Source organism: Phyllopteryx taeniolatus, chromosome 14, assembly GCF_024500385.1.
Source record: "Phyllopteryx taeniolatus isolate TA_2022b chromosome 14, UOR_Ptae_1.2, whole genome shotgun sequence".
NCBI lineage: Eukaryota > Metazoa > Chordata > Actinopteri > Syngnathiformes > Syngnathidae > Phyllopteryx > Phyllopteryx taeniolatus.
The window spans coordinates 6,785,520-6,811,402 of NC_084515.1; the positions used below are offsets into that span (position 1 = coordinate 6,785,520).

General features: G+C 40.2%; 1 protein-coding gene across 1 annotated transcript in view; it reads right to left on the minus strand.

Annotated features, from left to right (window-relative positions):
* The window catches only part of epha4b (eph receptor A4b), a 127,937-nt gene that overhangs the window by 41,754 nt on the left and 60,300 nt on the right, over positions 1 to 25,883 (minus strand). The window contains exons 6-10 of the mRNA XM_061797520.1: positions 20,891 to 21,046; positions 16,100 to 16,435; positions 13,970 to 14,082; positions 11,929 to 12,091; positions 8,402 to 8,510 (exon numbers count right to left, since the gene is read on the minus strand). Of these exons, the coding sequence (XP_061653504.1) occupies positions 8,402 to 8,510; positions 11,929 to 12,091; positions 13,970 to 14,082; positions 16,100 to 16,435; positions 20,891 to 21,046 (877 nt within the window). The remainder of the gene's footprint in view (positions 1 to 8,401; positions 8,511 to 11,928; positions 12,092 to 13,969; positions 14,083 to 16,099; positions 16,436 to 20,890; positions 21,047 to 25,883) is intronic.

The following is a 25,883-nucleotide window of genomic DNA, read 5'->3' on the forward strand; positions in this document are numbered from 1 at the left end:
CCGTACTGCTTATCCTGAAACAAATAAATAAATTTTTTGTACTTCTTACCCTTAAATAAATAAATAATTAAATCCATAAATAAATCATTTCAACCCTTTTGCACCATTAATGGGAACTGTAAAACTCACTGGAAAATTATTTTTTTTTGAGCAATGAAGTACAAATAAGCACTTGCAGTAATGTGGTTGTGGTTATGTTCAGAATTAACCAATCACATTCAAAAGTAACATTTATTGGCCGTAATTCCAAAAGCTACGTTGGGCACAAAAACAACACTGCTTATCACCAATAGAACACAATACCGACAGTTAACCATGGTGAAGTCGTTATCCTTTTTGGCATCCGCAAAACTCAGTTTAGGAGTAAGCTGTCTGTATTTATCCATGTATTTTCGCTCTAACTTGACGATCACCATCTCTCGCTTTCTCAACCACGCTGCTACAACACTCCACCCTCCCCACATGAACGGTCTTCGGATGTCGTCTTCCTGTGATCGTGCTTTCTTCTTTTTCTTTTTTCTTTTGTCCTGTTCGGCTGTTAGGTCAAGCAGAAAGGAAGATATGTATCTCTTTTATGCCAGAACAGTTTTGTCACAGTGGACTTTTTCAGCTGCCACTCTGGTCTCTTTGTATTCTGATCGATATTTATTGAGAATTACAGTCGTTCAGTCAAACAGAACAAAGTTTTTAAAGGGGAGTGACAGAAAAAACAAAGGAGAGGGAGTGAAAAGATAACTAAATAATATAAGAAATGAAGACAACAAAACACAAAGCACTAGCTATAAACCAGATGAGGAAAGTAAATAATTATTTAACTAGTACAATGACACATTGGATTCGAGTGTTGTATGGGTCACTAGTGCCAGGAGGACAATATAGGACAGGGAGGGGAAGCATGCAAGACAGGGGTTGTGGACCCAGCTGTACAACTGAAGTGAGGTGGGAGTGGCTATGTAAATTATAAACATCTGTAGGACCAGAGTGTAAGTGAGGGGATACCCAAGAAATTCGCATAGTTATAAATTATTTGTCGCATAGAGTGAGTGGCCCCACACCCAGCGAATAAGTCCCAGGGGTGTGTGTCTGCAGACACATGCAAGTGAATCTTAGGACACATCTGGATTCACCTCTGATCAAGCTGTCAAAGCTCTGATCAAAGTCACTGCTGCCATCTATTGTTGATTGATCACACTAAAATCCTTCCCAAGCCTTTGATACATATTGTGGGGCTCCGCCGAGGCTTTGGCATTACAATTTAAATTAAAAAAAAAAAACAATATACGGAAAACGTATTAATAAGTCTTTGGCACTAAATAGATGGATTTGTGAAAACGTATTAATACGTCTCTGGCACTAAATGAGTTCAGTTGTAAGTGGGTGTGCACACTTTTGCAACCATATTTCAGTTGATTATTTTTACTTCCCCTCTCAAAGATCGTTTTAATTGAGCTGCTCAGGTTATAGGTCACATAAATTCTGGGAAAGGTTTTGAAATGATTTATCTTGGGCTCATTTTTCTTATATCACAAAATCCTAGCGTTTGAACAGGGGTGTTTATACTTTTTATATCCACTGTGTGTGTGGAGATAGGCCGACTAGATAGACATTGTGTGTGTGGCTTCATGCTAATGAATAACCTTGGACTGATGTTAGCCTGAGACACTTGCAGCTAATAAAGTGTTTGTAGTTCAGCGCGGTGTCACATCACCTGCTTTGCTTTATATGACTGGCCGCATTTGATAGGATTAGAGTCAGGCTGCTAGCCGGGATATGATAGGAGAAATTGATGTCGTCTGGAACAAGGGAAGGGCTTGGGTGCACCCCTATATGAACAAAGTCTTTCACATCGCTTTACTCCCGTCGCCTTCCCGCTTTCATTTCGTGTCTCGTCACATTATTTTCCCTCTGCTAATCAGAACGACGAGAAAAATAAAATCAGTACATCGTTAGTCACCCCTCCAGCATGACACATCTATCCTGCTTTCCTCACCACCTCCTCTGACAACCATACACACACACACACACTGCTGTTTTCATTACTTGCGGTGATTCCATTTAATATCAAACTATTAAATTAAAACTAATTACTGAGAATGAAATCAATGGATTAAATTCACCATCTTGTTATTTCACAGCGAAAATGTGTCTGGGCACGCCACCTAAATGACCAAACACATTCTTTGTCCAGATACCACCGTAATGAATTTAGCGTCTCAATAGCATGGAACTTGAACTAACAATAACAACAACAAAATAACGATAAACAGTAAGTGTGGGTGTTCTAACATAAAGTCCATTCCGAGCCAATCTTCATCTTATCTGTCTGGCACCGGCTCAACGATCTCTGACCACAGTGTAAAAAGATTTACTCAGCGCAGTCTAATTATGAAGACGGGGAAATGATTAGTGGAAGAGTTATTACTAATAAATCTGTCTATGTTTCATTAGCACCCTGTTTGGAAACATTTCAATTAGCTCCTTCTCATTAAGGGGAATGGAAATGGATAAAACGAAGAAGGGGGCGGGAAGGAGCTGGAATACGGGAACATAGCGGGATTTATATGGTCAAAGGAAAAAGAGAATCATCAAGTGAAGTGTATTTTTATATACAGTATGCAAATAGATTAGTATGTAGATCAGTGTAATACCACTAATGATGTCACTTACTTGATGAGGTCATGATTGTAAAATCCCTAATAAATACATCTCAATAGACTATACACTTTCAAATTGGAACAAAAAACCCAACAGGTTAAATTTTTTTATTGGCTGTTTGATCAATCCCATTGCAACATCTGCTCATTTGCATAAAGCCTGAGTGAAATTGTTTTGCACCAGAGGCAACAAGATTCTAGGACTGCAGTACTTTGCAGGCGCTCTGCACACAAAGATCGGTCGGGCTACACCCTCCAGTTTAATTGAAAGCGTCCAAGCAAAACATCCGAATGTGTCTAATAACATCACACCGATATCATCACATCCCACATATACACAATGCACTTGCATGTTATTTTTTCGAGTGTCTCCTGCGCACAATGCCTTGGATGCCAAAACTTTATTCACGCTATTATTGAAAAAAACATAGCAACACCCACATGAGGCTTTGTTGATTTCGCTAAAATTATAATTCACAGAAAAACACTTCTGTTTCCCTCATCAAAGTCACAAACCATCGTCAGCAATGACGATTATCTTTGTAAATTCCATTTCTCAGAATGTCTATTTCATGGCATACTCCACTTCCACTTCTCTCAAAGCCTCCCTTTCTTTTTCATCCCTTCTGCGTCATTAAATTTTTAAGAACAACCTTAGGCTGAACAACAGATGCTGTCGAGGTAAAAGAGCTTACCCGCGCAAACATCGGCATTGACACAATATGCTAAAGCTGTGCTAAAACATAGCGATATTACCACACTATTTGTGATCACAAGGAATCACAAGGACCAAACGCATGTTTTTTCCCTTTTCCACTTCCTTTAGGTGCAAAGGACATGTTCCTATAATAAACCTACATCCATATTGTGTATTTCTTTGACTTTTTCTTTTACATTTCCTAGGTCCAATCCTCAGTGATGGGAAATACGAAAAGCAAATCCTGCACCTAAGTAGATTTTTCAGATATCTGTACTATGTGTATTTTAGGAACACGTTGTTACTTTTACTCCCTATATTTGAAAACAGATATATGTATGTATATTATTTTTTTCAGTTGATCATTAGCTGATTTTGCATTATTAACAAATATTATATGTCAGTCATTCTCGAAGTGTGGTACAGGTAAAAATCATTGAATTAAATACAAATAAAATAAAATACATTTAAAACATGAAATAAATCTCAACAAATTACAAAGAATGAAAATATCTTATCAATGATGGCAAGAAAATGAAGGAAGATAAGTTACAGTTACAGTTCATTTGTTTTTAACCTTTAAGTAAAATGCATTTACACCACTGTATTTCAATGTTGGTCATTATGGTGGTACTTGTAAAGCTAAGCATATTTTAGGTGGTACTTGGAGTAAAAAGTTTGAGAACTACTGTCATGTATAGTTGAATGCAAAAAAAAATAAAAAAAAATACTTTTTTTATTTAAGTACATTTCAGAGTCTGTACTTTTTGACTTTTAGTACAGGTACAGGAGTTTAATTTGTGAAGACTAGCACCTGTATTTTTTTTTACACAAGAATTTTTACTTCTGCTCAAGTACAGAGTGTGATTACTTCTCACCTCTGCCAATCCTACCAACAAATGTAATCAACACATTTGGACATAGTTAACACAAAGCAGTGTGTCAGGAAAACAAACCATCCCGACATTTAAAGAAGACGACGACTGTAGAGTCATTAGACGGCACACACAGATGTTGCCAGGCAAAAGCTGTAACATGTTTAACGAGGAGCGAAATAAAGTGAGGACCTAGAGGGTGCGGGCTAGCACACACAGAGTCAAAGGCCATCTGGTGAATTCATGGTTATGGCAGTAGTTCGCTCGCCACCCACCACTCACACCTGCCAGCCTGCCAAAGCCCCCCTCAGGAGGACAAAAGTGGCAACTTCTCACACAAACACATACTTCCACGCCTGCGCTTGCAGAGCAATAATGGCACCCACACAAGTGTAACTGGTGTGATTTGTCAGAGCCGCACAGCATCTGAAGAGCTTTTGACAGTTTTTAATATTTCTCCTCATGCTGGAACAATAGCCTAAAAATGAGAGCTACATTTATTCCGTTATTTCTTGTTCCGTAAACATTTTAGTTTTAGTTATTTAATGTAATATTTTTTGTCAAGAACAAACGGTACTTTGAATCCATTACATTGAGCTACTTTCCACTTGCTACTTGTATTTTAATTTACAGATTTATTCTTGGCGGCACGGTGGACGACTGGTTAGAGCGTCAGCCTCACAGTTCTGAAGACCGGGGTTCAATCCTCGGCCCCGCCTGTGTGGAGTTTGCATGTTCCCCCTGTGCCTGCGTGGGTTTTCTCCGGGCACTTCGGTTTCCTCCCACATCCCAAAAACATGCATGAATTGGAGACTCTAAATTACCCATAAGTGTGAATGTGAGTGCGAATGGTTGTTTGTTTGTATGTGCCCTGCGATTGGGTGGCAACCAGTTCGGGATGTTCCCCGCCTCCTGCCTGATGATAGCTGGGATAGACTCCAGCACGCCCACGACCCTAGTGAGGAGAAGCGGCTCAGAAAATGGATGGATGGATGAGGTTTATTCTTGCCTGGGCGTTCCATTTTAGTTTGTTCGAGAGATTTGTGTTTCACCAATCCAACATAAGTACTTGTGACATTTGACTCCATTTCACCAATCAAACAAAGCCGAACAGTCACATGACCGCACACAGTCACCATGGTCCCAGACCCACGCAGTGACTCATTTATGTGGCAGAAATCTATATTTACCTTCGAGATAAATGGATGGACTACAAAAAAAGAACCGCTATGTCATGTGCTGTCATGTGTCTGCCTAATAATGTCAGCATTTCAGCCTACAAGAACTTCACTTGGCACTTGAGAAACACACAAGAGTCTGTCTTGGTCTGCGTTTGCAAAACGCAATGCTCAAACCAGCAATTTGCAGCAAATTGCAGCTCGTCCAGTCCAACCCACTCAGACGCATTGAAAGTCTGCTGTTCCTTGCAGTAGAAATGTGCACATTCAGAGGGAGAAAAGAGCAATCAGCAATGTACAGTATGCACAGCACTGAAGATAAAGAGTTAAGTTGATTATTTGTATTCATTCTCATGGGAACTACTACTTCAGCTTTTATATGATTCGGTTTTAGTCAGACATTTTGGAACGGACGAAAACCCAGGTTCCACTGTATAATCATATTCACATAAGCTCATGGACTTATTGTGGGTTCAATACATATCGGGCAGCACGTCGGTCGTGCGGTTAGCATGTCTGCCGTATAGTTCTTATCCGGTGTCTTCAAATCTGAATAACTCTCGCTCTTCTCCCCTCTCTCAGCCACACTTGTCATCTCGCATTCCTTCTTCCTGTTTCCCTCTCACCTCGATGTCATTTTGTTCCCATTCCTCCCCAGGCTCCTCTTCAAGATTACCTCTCCGTTGGCACATACAGTTCAGATTGGAATTCATGGAATGAAATGCATCTCACCCCATCCTCCGCTTCTGCTTCTCCTTTCCTTCCTTTCTGTCTATCGCAGTACTCAAGCTCCTCTGCCGCTTCTTTTTGCCCCCCAGCGACGCGGCTTTGATCCCCGCCTCCTTCCCCCGACATAAAACACACAACTCCGATCCCCGCCTAATGCACGCGGGCGCACAACCTTTGACAGCTGCACAGATGCTGTTTAATCGAGAGCAGTAATCAACACTGCTTCCTCCCTGGTGCGCCCCCCGTGTTTAAGCAGCGGGAAGATGGAGGGAGACAGCGACAAAGGAAGCGACCTAAAATTGATGTCAGTGCATCGACCCTCCTGTAAAACTCAGTTAACAACTCCTGGCTTGTGAGAGCTTATTAGCCGGGTGTGAGTGTGACTCTGTGTGCGTGTGACATCACGTGTGTATAAAACATGGTACATTTAACGGCTTGTTTTTTTACGTCTCACGCACGCAAGCTCATAATTCCCACTTTGGTTAAAAGAAAGGTTGACGTGCTCTGTATCTGTGAAATGTGTGCGTGTGTGTGTGCTTGTTTGTGCGTGTGGTCTTGGCCTGATTACGTCGCTGCGACTCAATAGTGAATAGAGCACTCCATCTAATAAGCAATCACCTCAATCAATACTAATGTTTTTAGTGTGTGTTCGTTAGTGTGTGTCCATGTGTGCGCGTGCACAGGTGTGTGTTGTTCTTAACCTGTTGTTAATCTAGTTAGAGCTCATCGGTTAAACTTTTACTTAACCACCACTGTAAGGAACAGATGTCATCCCTGTTTTCATCCTCCTTTTACCCGTTCATCTTCTCCTTAATCTCTCCCTTTCTTTTATTTCCTTCTGCGCCTCTCATCACCTATTCTTCCTCTTTTTCTCTCCTTTCTTCTCTTCATCATTGTCTCATCTCGATGCGTTCTTCCTCTTCTAACCTCATCTCCACTTGCTTTGGTTTACCTGTACAGTATTCCTTTCCTCCTTAGCCACTCATCTTGTCTTCCTTTTCTTTCCTCGCCTCTGATTAACTCCTCCTACTTTCCTTCTTCCTCATCCTGCCTTCTCCTTGCATCTCTTGCTCTCTCCTTCCCTCCTACTCCTCATCTGCTCTTCTGTGGCTTTCTTTTCTTTCCTCCTCATCTCATGCTCTTCTTCGTGTTCCTTACTTTAACATTTCCTTACATCTCACACTCATCTCCTCATATTCTTGTAAAGATTGGAATTGGAAAGAGTAACTGCAGTAATTATCCTTCTCTCCGGTTTCCTTTTAATTTGTGTTATATCCTTTAATTTGCTCCTCATCTTCTCATATCTCTATAAAGTCAGACAGGTGTAAACAAGTGTCCATTCTGTGATTTGGATAAACATGTTTTTCATGTTTTTGTTGAGTTTAGGAGACTAAAAGCTTTCTTTACGCTTCTTATGAATGTTTTTAACATTTAAATGTTTATTGTTGGGGCCAAATACAAGAAGAACAAAGGAAGACAAAGGAAAGAAGAAGAATTTGAGTTGTAGCTCTTTTTTAATTGGGGAAGCCAAGTTGGCTATTTATTGTATATAAGTCAAAGAGACAAATTGCACTTTGGCCCTAACTTGAATGCTGTGGCCTTGAGTAAGTGTAACCTGAAGGTGAGGTTAAAACTGGAATTTTGCTTCTACAAGACGAGAAGGGACTTATATATATTTATTGGGGAGATGTGGGGACATGAAGGGATTTAATTTAACTCTCCTGAAGTCCAGTGCTAGTTTTGTTGTCATGTTAAATGTTGTAGCAATGTCTTTTTGTTAATTTTCTTTTGTAAATTGATTTTCTTTCTAAAAAAAAAAAAAAAATCATTTTTTCTTCTTTCCAAACACTCCTCCCCCTCTTACTCCAAAGAACCTATTGTAATTCAGTTCCTTTCATCTTCTCCACTCTCTCCAGTCTGCATTCTTTTTATTTTGTTTACTCCTCCTTCCCCTGTGTGGCCTTCCTTGAGACACGGGATCAACCCTGAAAAGAGGCACTGTTAGTGGCTCTATGTTCTTCACAGCCTTTAGTTGGTCTTAAATGTCAAAGTTGGAGGCGTTTCTGTGGACCAAAATATAAAAAAGAGCGAGGGGCCGTGTGCAGTTAGTACCTCTTCATGTGATTAGACCATGGCAAACCTCGACAGTGTGAAACGCACCTCACCTCTTACACATCAAGACGATCAATTTATTTTCAATCTTGTCTCTTGGTTGGAAAGGGCAACATTGTGTTCTATCGCATTATGATCTTGCATGTTTGACCTCACCTTCCGCTAACGACGAAGCATGTCACCAGGAAGATGAGGAGAACGACGCCACCTGAGATGGATATGGCCAGGATGGTGGTCTGGTTCGGGTCTCCAATAGCAAAGACGTCTGTAGGGAGTGAACAGAGGCAGGATGGCAGATTTAATAAAACCAGCAGGAGCAATTGCGAATGAATAAATAAAAAAAGACAGCAGCAAAGTGATAAAAGTGAGCGAGGGAGCGAGATGGAATAGTAAGCAATGTTCCTGATGAAAAGCACTTCCTGCATTGCCTGCCTGTGAGGCTCAGGGAGAAGAAGTGAAAGCAATTCCCACTCGGCCCGGTGCTGTCCAATGTTGCATATAACAAGACTACTGCCCAGAACCTTCCGAACATATCGATTTTTAAAAAAAAAATTTCTCACCTACACCACACCGATCGAGCAATTAATTAAAACAAATACCCCCGTTTATCTGGCGTATCTGCGTGTGTATGTGTCTGTTGGCAAATTAATTCCCTCAAGTAAGCACAGTTACCGATCCCTTACATTTACTGGCACACATATTCTTTAATAACCAATACCACTGATCTGATTTGATGACATTGGTATGACTGAAGTGTAACTGGCCTCATGCACACTCATCTGACACTATATTAGGGAAACAAACACGATATATTAACACTGTGCTGCATGGAGGTGTTTCCAATATGTTTAAAACACTGCACACCAAGTTATATCACAAGACCACAAATGGTGGTATAATACGTAAGCTCTTTACCTCATTAGGTTTTTTTTCCTCCCCAAATGTACACGATCAAGTGTCCAGTGTGTGTAATACAGCATTGAAATGAACTTGTGTGTGAATTTTACAGTGAAATGTTAACAAACAAAAATCACAATCACAATGTTAACAACATTTTCTTGTTGTTTGCTTTCCAGATATACAGCATGTTGCAGGGCTGTAGCAGAAAGCCTTCTTTGAAGCATATTTATTGATTATTCAGGGATTAGTAGGCTAATGTGTTCCCACTGTATGTCGCACGAGCTATATCCACACTGCTATACATTGAGATTTATAGCCCTCTATGCCCGGCCATCTGAGAATCGATGTGCACTTTGAAGAGCAGATTATTGCAAGGAAATCGTTTTCCCATGATGAAGTGACAATACAAGAAAATGACAGCTAGCAAAAGGGCAAAGTGAGGGAAAGTGAGTTTGACAACACGGTGGCAGTGATATTACAAGAGGACTAAATTGTTGGTAGCCTTCTGTTAAAGAATGGGGGGGGGGGGGGGTGAATCACAATTTTAAAATAGTTTGAAGCTGACAAAAGTAATATTGAATTCACATTTACTAAAAAAAAAAAATCAACAATCACTAATGAAAACCTGGCATTCTTTTTTTGTTGTCCAATATAATTATTTTTATTTTTTTTTATAAAGAAAAACTAATGAAACTGTCCTGGACAAAAATGACGGTACCCTTAACTAAATATTTTATTGCATAGCCTTTTGAGGCAGTCACTAAAATCCAAATATTTCAGTAACTCTCAATAAGACTTATGCCCGACCCTTGGAAATTAGAGTAGCTACCTCTAGAAATGTTTCAATCTCGACTCGACTTATTTTTTCACTCCTCAATATAACTCCTAAAATGCAATTTGGATTTTGGCCTGTTTTACTGCCAATTCTCCTCTCTTCTCCCCACCTCGTTAGCGTTATTTTTGTTGTTGTTATTTTGCCTTTATCCTGTTGGAGTACCCATGACCTGTGACAAAGGTCAACTCGCTAACACTTGGCAGCAAATTTCCCTCCAGCATACCAAGATTGTGTGCTTTTCTACCTTCAAGGTACTCAAAGAGCTTTAACATTGTCCTTATTCACCTACTGATGATGCAGCACCAGGATCAACTGGAGGTTCAGTATCAAGGACACTTCGACATGGTCACAGGGGGCTCAGGATCAAACCCACAACCTCCGGGTTGTGAGACGATCACACTACCACGTGAACCTAACAGCACATAACTAAGCCTCCATGTTTTACAGTAGCTACAGGGTTTTTGGCTTTGTATACTTAATTTTTCTTTCTGAAAACATAACGCTGATATGACTTTCAGAGAAGCTCCAATGTTGTCTAATCTCGCAGAAGTTTTGTGGCTTGTCGTATTTTGGCCAATTCCAGTAGAGTTGCAACTAACGATTATTTTAATTATCAGTTAATCTGCCCATTATTTTTTCAATGACTCGAACAAAAAAAAAAACATTTTTTAATTTCCATCCCTTTCTTAAAGAATACGACATTATTTTAAATTGACAGTGCAGAAAATGCACAAAAATAATTATTTTTTTATTCAGTTGCATGTTTTGTCCGTAATATGAGAAGATTCTGAAATCTGAGAATATTTTACTTTTGAAAATAGTAATAATAATTAATTTGATAACACTGGGGAACACAATTTTTGTTGAGTTAGGTCAGACAGCTGTTTTTCACAAATTTTTGGGTGCGGAATCCAAAACTGATCTCAGTTTTTCTCTATCACGTCAAGTTTTTGAACTATAGGATCCCCATTTTCTTAAAAAATAGGAAAAATGTATGTATCTATGTAAATAAAACACTAAGATGGAATAGTTACATGCTATGAAAACTAAAAAAAAATGCATAAAATGAAATAGAAGTTACAAAGGTTAAGCGAAAAGCCAGCACAAATCCTCTTAATTCCTACTTTGATAGCTTTCTGTATGCAGATATTGATAGTACTGACTGACCTATTGTGAGCTGCACACATCTCTCACCGCACTGTCTCAATTGTGACTGCACAAACAAGTTGCCACGTAGCTGTAGTCCAATCATAATCAACTGGAAAGTCTTACTACAGCTAATCAGTGGAATTTTGCTTATCTGGAGGGTATCGAGAGGGTAAACTTGATGTGCTAGAAAAAAACTGACTGCAAATTTTAGTTTTAATCAGCATAAAAATCTAACTCAACAGATTTTGTTTTTTAATTGTTCCCCAGTGTAATCAATTAGTTGTCAATTAATCAATTAAATGTTGCACGTCTAAATTCCAGTCTCATCAGTTTCAAGTTATCTCAGTGACTATTGTGGGTTTTTCTTTTTCGACGTAAGGGTACTAAATTTTTTTTCAAAATATGTATTTAAGTGATGTGGATTGCAGTTTACAAGCAGTTTAGGAAGTCATCAGGTTTGCTTCTTAAGAGAACACTTCCAAGTGTGATAGTTCTGAACTTACAAGCTCACTTTTTTATTGAATAAATCTTCTTGCATACCCAGATGACAAGAGAACTGAGGAAGCCATTTAGATGAAAAGTGGACTATTTAATATCCATCCGCTGGATTGATTTTAAACTCCAGCAGGAACAAATCACCACATGGAGATATAATTGAGCCACACTATTTGCACTTCATCTTTGTCCTTCTTGCTCACCTGCTCTTTGAATTTGGTTCTGGTTGAACGTTTGCGTTACACATGACTGTGAAATAGTCATACTGGTTGCGGCACAGAGATAATTAATTCAAAATGTGTACCTTCATGGCTCGTTTCCAGTTCAATTTCTCCACCATAGCTGCCGTATCCACCGTCAGTTCGAGCCCTGACCCGGAACACGTAGGTGGTGCCTGGTTTAAGCCCGTCCACTGTCATCATGTTGGATCGAGTTTTTAAAACAGTGTAGTTCTGCTCCCGCTGGTTCTGAAGTAGAGATAATAGAAAGTGGAGGCAATTAATAAATATTATCCGGAGCAGATATAATGCACTCAGGAGAGTGAAGACCTCCTTCAAGACGATCCATCCATCCATCCATTTTCTGTACCCGCTTATCCTCATTCGCGGGTTTGCTGGAGCCCATCCCAGCCATCCTCGGGCGAGACGCGGGGTACACCCCGAACTGGTTGCCAGCCAATCGCAGGGCAGACACAAACAAAGAACCATGTGCACTCACATTCACACCTAAGGGCAATTTAGAGTCTTCAATCAACCTACCATGCATGTTTTTGGGATACCCGTATCGGGTATCGGTGCCAATACAGTACTTCTGTACAGGGGCGCCGAACGCAGGGTAAAAACATGACACTCTCAATCAAGGGACAACCCTCCCGTCCATTGACAAATACATTCATATGATTTCGAGAAAAAAATATCCATCTGTATTGTTACAGATTACAAGGGGAATCAACATTTATATGAGAATACTTTAGCTAACGCACACTATATAATCACAGTAATAATGATTCTTTATTATTTTTTTGTAGTATGGGATTTATTTTGTTAATGTAATCAAACTGTAATGACAACTTTTTACTCTAAAAAGTGTTATATTTGAGCAAAACGTGCCATGTTCAAGAAAAATGTTTGTTAAAAATAAAACCTTTTCATGACAATTGTCCTTGCTGCCCCTCTCGTAATGCCATTATCAAGAATCAGCAGTCTGGTATAAATGTAACTGCAAAATTCGATGGTGTATATTGTAGGTTTTGTGCAATCCTGCTAACTAAAAAAAACTTACTAACCAACCAACAAATAAAAAAAACTTAAAAGCTCCTCTCAAATATTGCCAGGGGCCACATTAAGTCCCTTTTCTATCAAGCAATACTGTTCAATTTGTTGTGATGATTGTATTTTTTTTTTGTCCTTCACTGTCAAAAGTTGTGAAGGGTACCTTGTCTTTTGGACCATTGCACATTTTAACGCCCTTCTTTAGGTTATGAACCACAGTGGTATGTTATCTAAAATTTGGGGCGAAACACAATGCACTCTGTTGATATGAAATGTGTTCATCATGTCTATTCGGACGCAATGGCAAAATATCATGCCTACACTTGTGGACAGTATGCAATCAAGTTTTGCCATTCTTCGGTTCATGATTACATTAGATGTCTGCGTGTGCGTGTTCAAGTGTGTACGTGTCTAGGAGGATGAATAAAGTATAAGTGTGTCAGTTAGCTGGAGCCCTGCAGAGAGGCAGCTCATTCCCTAATGGAAGACACTCTACAGCATGGATTAAGACTATTTCATTGCTCATGCATGCCATCACACATACACACTCGTACAAGCACTGAGGCTTAATGTCATCACCTTGACGATGTTTTACAAGGTTTGTCCAACAGATGTGTGAGTAATTGACATGCTGTGAGCTGTAGGAGAGGAGCAAGCCCGCAAGCTAAAACACACAACCAATAAGTCAAGAGGAGAGAAACGTTTTGTTTCAGAAATTTCCTTGCCCCGTCCAATAGTGTTCAAGTGGACAACTAGAATATACAGTAAGTGCCAGTAAACAATTAAAATGTCACCACATTTGTTGACTGACAGCACATAGCACCCGTTGTTTAAAGGTGTAAAAATAACACATTGGCAAGAAATAGATGAGTTCACATCCCCTCTAGTATTAATCGTTTTCCTACTCAGTCCTCCAAGGAGAACTATTTTTGAAGCATTTTACCAAAGGTTCTCCATATTGTGGCAAGGTTAATCTAATAAACTAAGGTTTTATAATTGAACGTGATACAGTATGTAGTAATGCCAGGCAAACATACACTGGTAGGGCACCTTTAAAAATAAGTTTTCTCTCACCTTCTCATAGTAGATGACCTCGTACTCGACTATCGCACCTTTGGGTCTCTCTGGGCCTTGCCAGGCCAAGGTCACGCTGTCCTTGCTGCGCCTCTCCTTCAACACAACACTCACTGCGGGGAAGGAAAGATAGAATAAGATGGTGAGGCAGGAGCATTGAGTCACACTGAAGGTAAAGAAGGGTGAACATTTGTGGGGGAGGAGGGATATATTAGATGGATACCAACTGTTCCATTACAAAAAAACATGCACCTCATAAAATGATGCCAAATGGTACTATTTACAAGGTGTTTTATGTATTTGCCATAACAGCATACAGTATGTGTGTGATGACGATCTACTAGTTATTAATGCAAATCTCAAACCCTTTCATTTTCTAGGCTCCCTTCCCACTTTGGGGCACATGCCATATGTGCCATATATGTACAGTAGATATGAGTGCGGGTGTGAATGCGCATGACGCTGAGAGTGGCATGTGTCGGGTTCTTAATGAGGGTTACAACCTCCTACGTGTCTATTCGTTATAACCACCCTGTCATATCCCCTTCTGTTGCACACATTTTCAACACCACCACAATGAGTAAGATGTACAGTACATGCAATTAAAAAGATGAGTGACAGATTAAATTCCTGGGTTGCAAGGAAGTAACCAGGGAAAAAGGTGATTAAGAAATGTTCCATAGAGCAAAACTGAAAAAAATGGAGCACTTACAAACAGACATAAGGAAGATTTTTGTACAACCCATTGTGACAATCACTGCACTTGAACACTTTCTGTAACTTAACTTTAGTCTTTTTCTTTTTCTGCTGTTGCTTAGTTAGAACATTATCCTGTCGGAAGACCTATTGATGTGTGGCACAGACAACGCTTTCTAAGACTGGGCGGCACATTTCACTGCGGAATTTCATTTTACCTTGCACAAATTCAAGACATGTAGCAAAGCAGCCCGAGAACATGACAATGTTTGGCCTCCATGTTTAATAATCTTTATAGTGCTCTTTTCTTTGCATGCTTTATTTAAACATGCACCTGATGAATTCCTGTTTCATCAGTTAGTCCTGCGACCATTGTATGGATTTCTTTCTTTGACGGAACCCACACATTTTTTGTGCGTGTTTTTTGGACAGTCCAGGAGACTAAAGTACACCAGCAAATGTTCGATTGCATTCGCGTCTTGATAAACAATAACATAACCAATCCAATCATATGATGACCCAATGTTTGCTAAGTCACCAGTTTCACCACTTGCTAGCTGTAGATCTGTCACAATTAGGCCATTTAGGGTCAAACCTGATGAACTAGTAAAAGCCTGTTCATTTGCCTTTTGAAGACGATCGAGATATATCAATTTATCACTACAGCACAACCAAAGAGCTAAGTTTGTATAGAACTAGACGGCTTCGTCTGCACACGATCTTTCTCATTGAGTTCTCAGGGCATTAAATTGATCGCAAACGGGACTATTGTGTTTGTTTTAGAAGATGAGGAAAGGTCGGATCAGGCCAGTGTTGTGCTACCTAGCCTTGAGCATGAACTGACGAAACCTAAGACAACCACAACAGTCCGGTTGCAATCAATTCAATGCCTGGAGAATGAAATGACCTGGATGAATGAAAATATTTACAGGCCTGGCGTGTTCACACACATCGGACCAAGTCAACAGCATCAAAGGAGAAAATTAACTGGAGTTGTTTAAAATGGACTAAAGTGTGCCAGTGTGAATGCACCCTGACACCAGTCTGAAAAGAAATGGAAAGTCTTGGAAGTGCCCCGAAAATCTAGTGGCTTGTTTGAGCCAAGGAGCAGCAGGAACGCAATCCAATTGTCCTTTGAATGTTAGGAACATATGGTGTAAGTCACTCTGTTGTATATCCTTAATTAATTCAAACTGCAAAATCTATATTCTGTTACAAAATGCCAAAAATAGTAAGTGGTACTGGCTCAGCCCTGAAGGACTTTGGTAGGTCTGTTTTGAATGTTCTGAATCACGTAGTGGACATAAATACAGAAATTAGGATTGGTTGTTGGAGAAATGCGTATGAGCAAACAGAACAAAAGCCAGCAATGTGAACCACAGCGCAACAAGCGAATACAAAAGGGTAGCACGTGAACCACTAAGACACTCTCACCAGTCTGCGATGTGGTAATATTAATCACTGCTCTTCCTTTCGGCGCTGGACTCAAGTCTGACACGCCGTTCTGGCTCTCGATGATGAAACTGTAGTTGGAGTCTGGCTGCAGGTCGGTGACGATGACAGTGGCGGATGAGAGGCCAAATTGTCGGGGCACAAAGTGGACACTGCTTCCACAGGGTACACACTGTTTGCCCTCGCCAGAGCACTTCCTGCAATGAAGGCTGTAAGTGATGTCCCCGCGTCCTCCTGTGTCTCGAGGGGATGACCACTCCAGGGTGACGCAGGTCTCGTTCACTGTGGAGATCGGGTTTTCTGGACCAGATGGGGGACCTGAGTAAAGAATTATAGAAAGTTGATATGCAGTAAAGGAATTTTGTAAGAAAACATACTAATAAAGCGGTGCCTTGAATGTATGAGTTTGTGTTCTGTGACGTTTCTAACTCAAAATACTCAAATCATATCTCCCCATTTAAATGAATAGAAATGCCATTAATCCGTCACCCCCCAGGAATGGGTTTTCATGAAGAAAATGCAGCACTCTATAATATTGTAATTTAAAAAAACATAGTGATAAAATAATTAAACAGAACGTAAATAATAAAAAAGTTTGTGCAACATGATTTAATGCTGCAATTTAATTCATCACGCTGCTCCTTATGGTGTGCCCACTTTGGCCACCACAGGGCAGTATAATACAGTCATACAGACACAAACAAAGAAGAAGAGTACTTCTACTACTCCTGTAAGTGACTCAGTAAGATGCTGTAGTATTTGTCATTTTTCATAGAGGATAAATAATGCTGTATATGACTGTGAGTATTGTTATATTATCTGTCTGCATGTGCTTTTCCTCCATTTGTGTTCAAATATCCATTACTTAAAAAAAAAAAAAAAAAAACGCAACGATCAATGCTAACCATTAGCATGTCAAAGGTGTTTTGGATTGTTTGTTAGAATTAAGCCAAACAGGTCTTTCTTAAGGCAACGTTGTTTGGTTGTCTTATATACAGAACCTGTAATTCTCTTTGTTTTAAACTTCAACTTGGAGTGGCATTAAACAGCTTGAAGCCTCATTTTTGATGAATTCTTTAATATTTGCCAAACTGCTACTTGTCATAGATTGTGCTGACTGGACTTCACTGCTACCATACAGCCTTCATATCTATAAGACACAGCAAAAAAAAAAAAAATAAAAAAAGGCCGAAGGACGCCTCATATCTGGAAAAACTCCAAAGTCAGGTCACTTGTATTTCAAGGCACCACTGTAGTTCAGGACTGCCATCTGCACAAAATGCAACAACTATAAAAAATACGGCTGTATGGAATATCCATCCATCCACCCATTCTCTGAGCCGCTTAACCTCACAAGGGTCACGGGAGCGCTGGAGCCTATTGTATGGAATATATCATATATAATATGGAGTATAAAAAAAATAAATTGGACTATTTTCCAGAAACATGAGCATCCCTCCCTCTTCACAAAAGTAAAGAAAATAGGCAGCAGCAATTAATCCCAATAATGCTGTGAGTTTTCTAGTAATTAAAGTTACTTTCTACAGATTGTTTTGTGTGAAAACAGACTCACATGGGATATTTACTTTGCAATTGTACCTCCAATTATCATCTTCGTGCTTATAACTGATCACACCAAATCTTTTATAATTAGTCAATTATATAAACTAAAAATGAATCATTTGAGTAGCTACAGCCAGAGGGTAGAGACTTGGGATTTTATTAATTAATATCTTTGAAAAGACGATGGCTGGTTATAATAAAAACAGTCTAAGCATGAAATACTACAGTGAACTCTTACAATAGTTGAAAGCCACAATTCAGTTGGCTCTTGCTGATTCGTGGGAGAATAAATAATCCACTGATGACCATTTCATCCATAGAAAGCGCCAGGAGAGTCAATTTCTTATGAGTCAGGTATATCTTTTGATTTAGAAGACTTTATATTAATCTCAGTCTGAACAGTTTAAAATGTGAATTTATGACACTTGTCAAAGTCTGAAAAGTGGGACTGCAATCATTCTAAAAGGTTGACACTTCATTTCATTGAGTTATATTTTGACATTTGAGCTGTTTTGTGGCTCTCTGTCACATTCCTACATAGATAGAGGCACTATAATTTCGTTGTATGCTAATAGTCACCCAAAATGTGATGCCACAATCTTTAGTGACAAGCAGGTATGTGTGAATCACAGATGAGAGCTGGATCATGAATGCATGAGCAGTTTAGGTTTCAAAACAAATATATATATTTCTGAAGCGCCTTGAAGCTAAATTTGTGATCATATCAAAACATTCTGTGCTTAACCTCTGGCAGAAAACTAAATAAGAAAGCAAGCTGCTGTTGAGAGCATGTAGCTGCAGGTACCAACAATACATATGTTGATGTATGATCCTACAAGTCCAGTGCACTTTGAAAATGTATTGAGCACTACAACGCAAGCACGGCAGTTTATCACTCAATGGACACAACATTAGGTACACTAATCAGATCCTGTATCGTATAAATCATTTTGGATTAGTGTTGGTACGGCTCATTATGTTTATTTATTTTCAAATGTTTGTCAGAAAGGTTCCAGGACTGCTGTCACTAAAGATATATTTAAAATCCAAACTATTATACACAAGTGTTTTCCTTTCAAAGTAAATCCCCCAAGTGTTGAATGCACTTTCCCAGCCTTCTCTGCCACATCTTCAGGCACCCCTAGAAGAATTCTTCCGGGATCCTTTGCAGCTCCATCAACACGGCCAAACATCTCTTCAAAACAGATCCCCTTGGTGACCAGAGGTGGGTAGAGTAGCCAAATATTGTACTCAAGTAAGAGTACTGTTACTTTAGAATAATATGACTCAAGTAAAAGTAAAAAGTAGTCATCCAAATATTTACTTGAGTAAGAGTAAGAAAGTACTCAATGAAAAAAATACTCAAAAGTAAAGAGTAACTTGTGAGCAACCTGATTTATTTATTTTTTTAAATCAGTACATGAACATCAAATAAAAATAATAATAATATATGGGAGTCGACACACACCTGCCACCATTTCAATTTTAAACTGCCCAAAAACCAACAACGCATACATTGGGCCCTACAGAAACATTATTTGCTTTATTCGCTTAAATGACTTCATGAAGAATCTGTTTGCTGTTTTGTAATATGAAGCCAGGTCAGGTAAGTTAGGAGATTGTTCCAGCATGGAAAAGTTATTTTCGGCTGGGGACTGTCAAATGGTCAGGGCGTTGTGAGCTTGTGCGTTGTCCTGCCATAACATTCGCCTCTTCTCGTGCAATGAATGAAGAAAACACCACAGGATGTCTTTGTCGACATGCTGGTTGATCGTCTGGCCCGTATTGAGGAAGAAAACTCAAAGCTTGTGGTTGAAATATACAGTATCTTTGGTGACACCAGTCCTGGAACCTTTCTGACACACCTTGTAATGTCAGCAAGGATAAATCACATTTCAAACTGAATGTTTACCGTTTCTATTAGGAAACGACTCACGCAGAAGTCCAGTGATTATGACTACTCACAGCACAATGTGCAGCCGTTAATTCAAGCATAAAGAAATTAAAGCGCAGATGACTGTACACTCTGATGACATGTCATCAGGTCATAGCTGAGCCCTGGGGAACCCTGGCGCAGCCTGGGCCTTTCCTGATTAGCCTTCCCAGTGGTGAGAATCTCAGGGACGCAGGGAGTGAGTGTCGGAAAGCTCGGCGACTGCGATAGGAGGCCATGATGGGGATAATTGAAGCTGTCTGTAATAAATCTGTCAGAAGAGCGAGCTGATTTATCCTGCTAATTCTGTCATTTTCTTTTCCGCATCTCCCACTTCCGTCGGCCACGCATAACTGTCCGTCATAATCATTTGAGATCATGTTCCTGTGCTCGTCCACTAAAATGCCCGACTGTTCTATTCCTTTCTCCTGTCTTAAGTGTCATTCCACATGTCTCCTCATGACTTATATGTCACCTTTTCTCCTTATTTGATCAATTTCCCCTCTCTCTCCTGCTCCTTCCTCGTTCCCATTTAGGGGAGCATACATATTTGAACGAGGCATTAGTCATTTCCAGCAGATAACGCCTGTCACATCTCACCTGCTACAACGATTAATGAGTGTAATCTACCATAACCTGATAATGGGTCTACGCTTGTGAGTGTGCGCTCTGGGGTGTTTCCGTGTGGAAGGTGCGGGCTCGTCTTCTCTCCAAGTCTTTGTCATTGTGTCACTGTCCTTTTCCGCCTCTCCTCTTCACACATCCTTCTATCAAGCCATCTCTTTGCGTGTAGTGTTCTCTCCTCCCTACTAATCGGACAAAGTTAAACCCTTTGGCAGTGTGTGTGTGTGTGTGTGTGTGTGTGTGTGTGTGCGCGCGTATGTGTGCGTGAGATGGAAAGGTCAAGAAATTTCCTACGTGCTTGTGATAAGAGTATCAGCCTCATATGTTCTCACAACACAGTGACCTACAAACACTCAGCTAACACGCATGGATGCGTGTGTTTCATGTGTTTCAGGTGTGTAGAGCAGGCAAAGCCGAAGGAAAAGGGAAACAGCACGCTTGGGTTATTTCGAAACATAAAATTGGAAAGCTGTCATGCACTGTAAATCCTTACAAGAACACATTACCAACTAATTAAATTTAATGTAATCCAATAGTTCTAACTTAAAGCCGTAGTTTGGTGCAGCATGCTATGAAATTAACTTTCATCTCCATGTGTGTATGTGTGTGAGTGTGTGTTTATTTGTTAATTTTTCTGCATAGGGCTCACTCACGTGTGCACGCCATCGAGCGTGGATCGCTGTCGGCCCGGTAAAAGCCTTTCTCGCAAATGCACTCCGTGGCTTGCTCATGAGGAGACGAGCTGTGAGGAGGACATTTGTTGCAGTAGGCGTCTGTGGCCGAGGCCTTGTAGGTTCCAGGTCGGCATGCTGGGTCGAGCAGAAAGATGCAAACACAAAGTTAATAGAGGAGTCAATGCAGCCACGAAAGGTCCAGATGACATTCACGAAACATCAAACATAAAGACAAAGAAATTCAGTTTTAAATGCCACAAATGTTGCAATAACTGATGGCTGCTAAATGTTGTTGATACCATTACAGAGATTCCTTGATAACTTGTCAGGTGATTTTTGCTTTGACTTGTGAGTGCAGATTTGAGAGACGAGCGCTTTCTGGTGGCAGTGAACTCAAGGCTGAATAGCATCTATGTTGCGGTACTATAACCTTTGAAGCAATGGATTAAACACACGTCGTGCAGCATCACATGTAGTCAGACAATATAACAGTACCCCACCCACAGTCATATATTGTTGACCCTCTGAAAATAATGACTATTAGTACCGTACTGTCTTACACTGTCCCCATATGGCCAAGGTGGGCACACTAGAGAGAAGCACAATGGCTATTCAAGTAATGCAGTGTTACGTAAACTGTTTAATTCTTTTGAATTCTATTTATGTCATTACTGTATATCTTTTTAATCAATCCATCCATCCATTTTCTGTATAAAGTACAATATTATGAAGTATTAGGATAATTCTACAGTGATGATAAAGCTCAGTTCAGAATAGACAGACACTGATACAGAGATATTCATTTGACAATTTATTTATTATTTTGGTTGTGTAGATGTGTTGTGCATCATACTGCGAGAACATGTTCCCCCTTCCATGTAGCTATAGAACATCACCAAAATATTACATCGTAATATATATAATACAGTTCTATCTTTGTGGAAAGGATCTATAGGAGGTGATTTATAAATGTCATGTTAATTACGCAATTCATAATTATATGACAGCTGTTAAATGTAATGTAATGTCATCAGGTTTGAATTATATGTAATTACATAATACGATTTGCCATCAAAATACTAAATGATCTCAATTAAATTCATTCTGATATAATTTAATATGCATTTTATTAATTACAGTCATTATTTTTCTCTGTTGGTTGGTAGGGAGAACCCACTTTAGTTACAAAATACCATGACTATATTGTTTAGACCTTGTAATAACAAAAAAATAAAAATAAATACAAGGAGATATACATACTGAAAGAAGACTGAAACTGTCTAGAAAAAGTAACCAAGGGCACAATAACTAGAGGAGTCGTGGTGCGGCAGAGGCACGAGAGAAACTGACAGATCATACGATGTGTCGTGCAGCACCCATGGGAACGGACACGAAAACAAGAGTCTGATTTAATGCATTGTGGCATTTGGTCTACGTGAGATCTTTCTACATCAGGCGGGAGAACCGCGGGGTCGTAATGTACTAAACACAGCCCAACAGCATCCCGACTGTCACTCCTCTTGGATGAGCATTAGCTCTTCAGGCTACTGGGGAGGCACAAATACGCAGGCACAGCGACTCTGGCAGTAACATGACATGACTGTTGCTTGGTCCTGGCCGCATATTAGTTCTCCCCGTGCCTGTGTGGGTTTTCTCCGGGTACTCCGGTTTCCTCCCACATCCCGAAAACATGCAGAGTAGGTTAATTGAAGACTCTAAATTGCCCGTAGGTGTAAATGTGAGGTGTGAATGGTTGTTTGTTTATATGTGTTCAGTGTGTACCCCGCCTCTCGCCCGAAGTCAGCTGGGATAGGCTCCAACACGCCTGCGACCCTAGTGAGGATAAGCAGTACAGAAAATGGATGGATGGATTGTTATACAGCGGCTGAAATAAGTATTTAACACGTAGCCATTTTTCTCATTAAATATTTTTCCAAAGGTGCTATTGACCTGAAAATTTCAACAGATGTTGGGAACAACCCAAGTAATCCATACATACAAAGAAAGTAGAACAAATAAGATGAGAAATTAAGTTGTGTGTAATAATGTGAAATGACACAGGGAAAAAAGTATTGAACACATGAAGAAAGGGAGGTGTAAAAAGGCATGGAAACCCAAGACCTTTGGAAGTATATTTAGTGAGAAAAATGGTGACGTTATAAATACTTATTCCAGCCGCTTTACATATGTAGACGTAGTATTCAGATCCTCACAATTACACACTTCCTCTCTCGTAAATAGTATTACAGTCCACAAAATTCCATGTAATGAAAATAAGGGTGTCTGAGTCAAACAACCAACCCCCCCACCCCACCCACCTACGCCCCCCGCCCCTGCGAGTGCGCTTATGCATATTTGTCTGGGAAATAGCAGAATAACTTTGGCCTCTGATGCAAAAGAATCCACCTGGCACTAATTGTATGTTGGTGTTCCCGACACTTGTGTGTTAAGTATGCGGTTAATATGTATGTGTGTGTGCGTGTGTAAGCGAGTCTGTGCGCCTACTGATTGCTTGTGCCGGTGGTGAAGGTCACGGATTTAATCATGGTACAATCCACTCATCCCAGGAAAGCTGTAAATTATCACTCTAATGCGCATACTCACACACACTTACACATGCACCCTACATATATGCAAGGCAGTAGGATTTCACCTGCAGAGAGAGGAATGGAAATGCGGCCTAAAAGCGGTGTGATTTCTCAAAGTGGAGGTAAGTTCTTCCACCTGGATGCGGCGCTCGCTCGCTTGCGAACAGAATGTATTTTTAGGCAAAACATTCATCATATTGGGAGCAAGGTCCACCAGCGCAATCCCCCAAAGACCTGAGAGTGCTGGAACAGGAGACGTGCCGGTAAAAAAGAAGGAAAACAAAAGTTAAGGCGAAGGAAGGACAGGAAGTGAATATTCTCAAAGGAAGGACGTTCTGGCCTCCTTCCTCCTTGCCGTCATCTTGCAAGATAATGGGTGCCCAAGTCCTCTGTGTGTGTGTGTGTGTGTGTGTGTATGTGCGTGCGTGCGTGTGTCCGTGCGTGTCCTTTGACTGAGTTGTAGGGTGGGCCAGCAGCTATTCTCCAGGGGCGTCTCATCCGGAGCATCCTGGCTCTTGCCAGGCCTGGTGTCCCAGCAACTGCCTGATCAAAGTGCGTGCAAGAACTTGGCGTCTTTGAGTAGCTCTTTGCTCTCCCAATTTTTTTTGTCTCGCTGCTGTACCTCATCCCGCTTTATGTCTCTCACACAGTCACTCTTCTTTTTTCTTCTGCCCTCTTTTCCCCCATGAGATATTCACTACCTAACGGGGTTCCATTATGATTAATGCCTTGTCACAGATAAGAAAAGACAGACGCACAAGCACAACCTTGCACACGAAGCAGTCACACTAGAGACTAGAAGTTCAGCTCCTAAAACTATGCTCTGGAATGACGAGAACTCCAAATTTGGATTATACTATAACAGGATCATGGTAAAATCTACACTAATGGGGCACATTATATGACCAATTATTTTACCTGGGATAGGTGAAACAGTTACTAATATTAGTGGTAAGGTACTTAAATGGTGGAGCTAGATACACTGCAGTCTGTTGTTTGGTTAATATTGTAGAGCAGTGATTCTTAACCACTGTGCCATGGCAAATTTGTGTGCCATTGAGATTATCCAATGTTGTTTGCAGACTTATTATAGTAAAAAAAAAAACTAAAACTAACATTGAAAAACCATTTTCGTAAACAAACTAAAATAAAAACGATAACTAAAGCTATAATTATAGCAAAAATGTCCTTTGTTTTCGTCTTTGTCGATTAATTTCATACATGAGCTTTCAGCATTGAGTTTAATTGTATTTATTTCGGATAAATACATAGATACAGAACGGATACGGAAGGAAGGTTGAACAGTCCTTTGGGAATTGTAGTGTACTTACTACTAGTTATTAGTTACTATTACTACTAGTTTTGCCCGAAAGCTAACTTTTACGTCCAAGCTGTTTTTGTTGCTATGTGTTGCTAACTGAAATGGCTTAGACTGTTACCCACTAGCTAGTGCCTTCACGGATCGTTCACATCAGTTATTCATATTTTGGGGAAAGCTCAGAGAAACGGACATCTGCAGAGAGTCTCAAAATGCTCTGGTTTCCTGCCACGAAAGGCAGACAAGGAGTTTGTCTCTTTGACACAGCAGGTGATTGAACTACTACAACAACAGGGCATTTTCACATGACTACTTAAGCAACAGCAGGAAAACTTGAAAGGCTTTGTCACAATCATCTTGGAGTCCACAAGAAAACAGACTGGATGCACTTTCACTGGAAATACAGGAGGTAAAATCAAGCTTACTTTCTATCTTTCAGCCACAAGTCTGAAAGTCCACTTGAGAAGTTTGCAATTTAGCAACAAGGAAAACATGCAAATAGAACTTGATTTTTTTTCGTAACTTAAACATAAACACATTTTTAAAAAGGCCATACTACAGCACGTGTCTCCTGAGTGGTTTTACTGTACGTTGTGATCTGATCAAACATTAGAAGCAGTATTATGCACTGCACGTAGTGCACTTCAAATTCGGTGGACTGTTATAAAGTACCTGTATTTGATTTGTGGATGGTTGTTCATCTGTTAGTAAGTTAATATTCATTCATTCATTCATTCATTCATCTTCTGTACCGCTTCTCCTCACTAGGGTCGCGAGCGAGCTGGAGGCTATCCCAGCTATCTTTGGGCGAGAGGCGGGATACACCCTGAACAGGTCGGCAGCCAATCACAGGGCACATATAAACAAACAACCATTCGCACTCACATTCACACCTACGAGCAATTTAGTTTTTCAATGAACCTACCATGCATGTTTTTGGGATGTGGGAGGAGACTGGAGTACTCGGTGGCACGGGGAGAATATACAAACTCCACACATGTGAGGCCGGATTTGGACCCGGGTCCTGAGAAACTGTGAGGCAGATGTGCTAACCAGTCCCTCACCA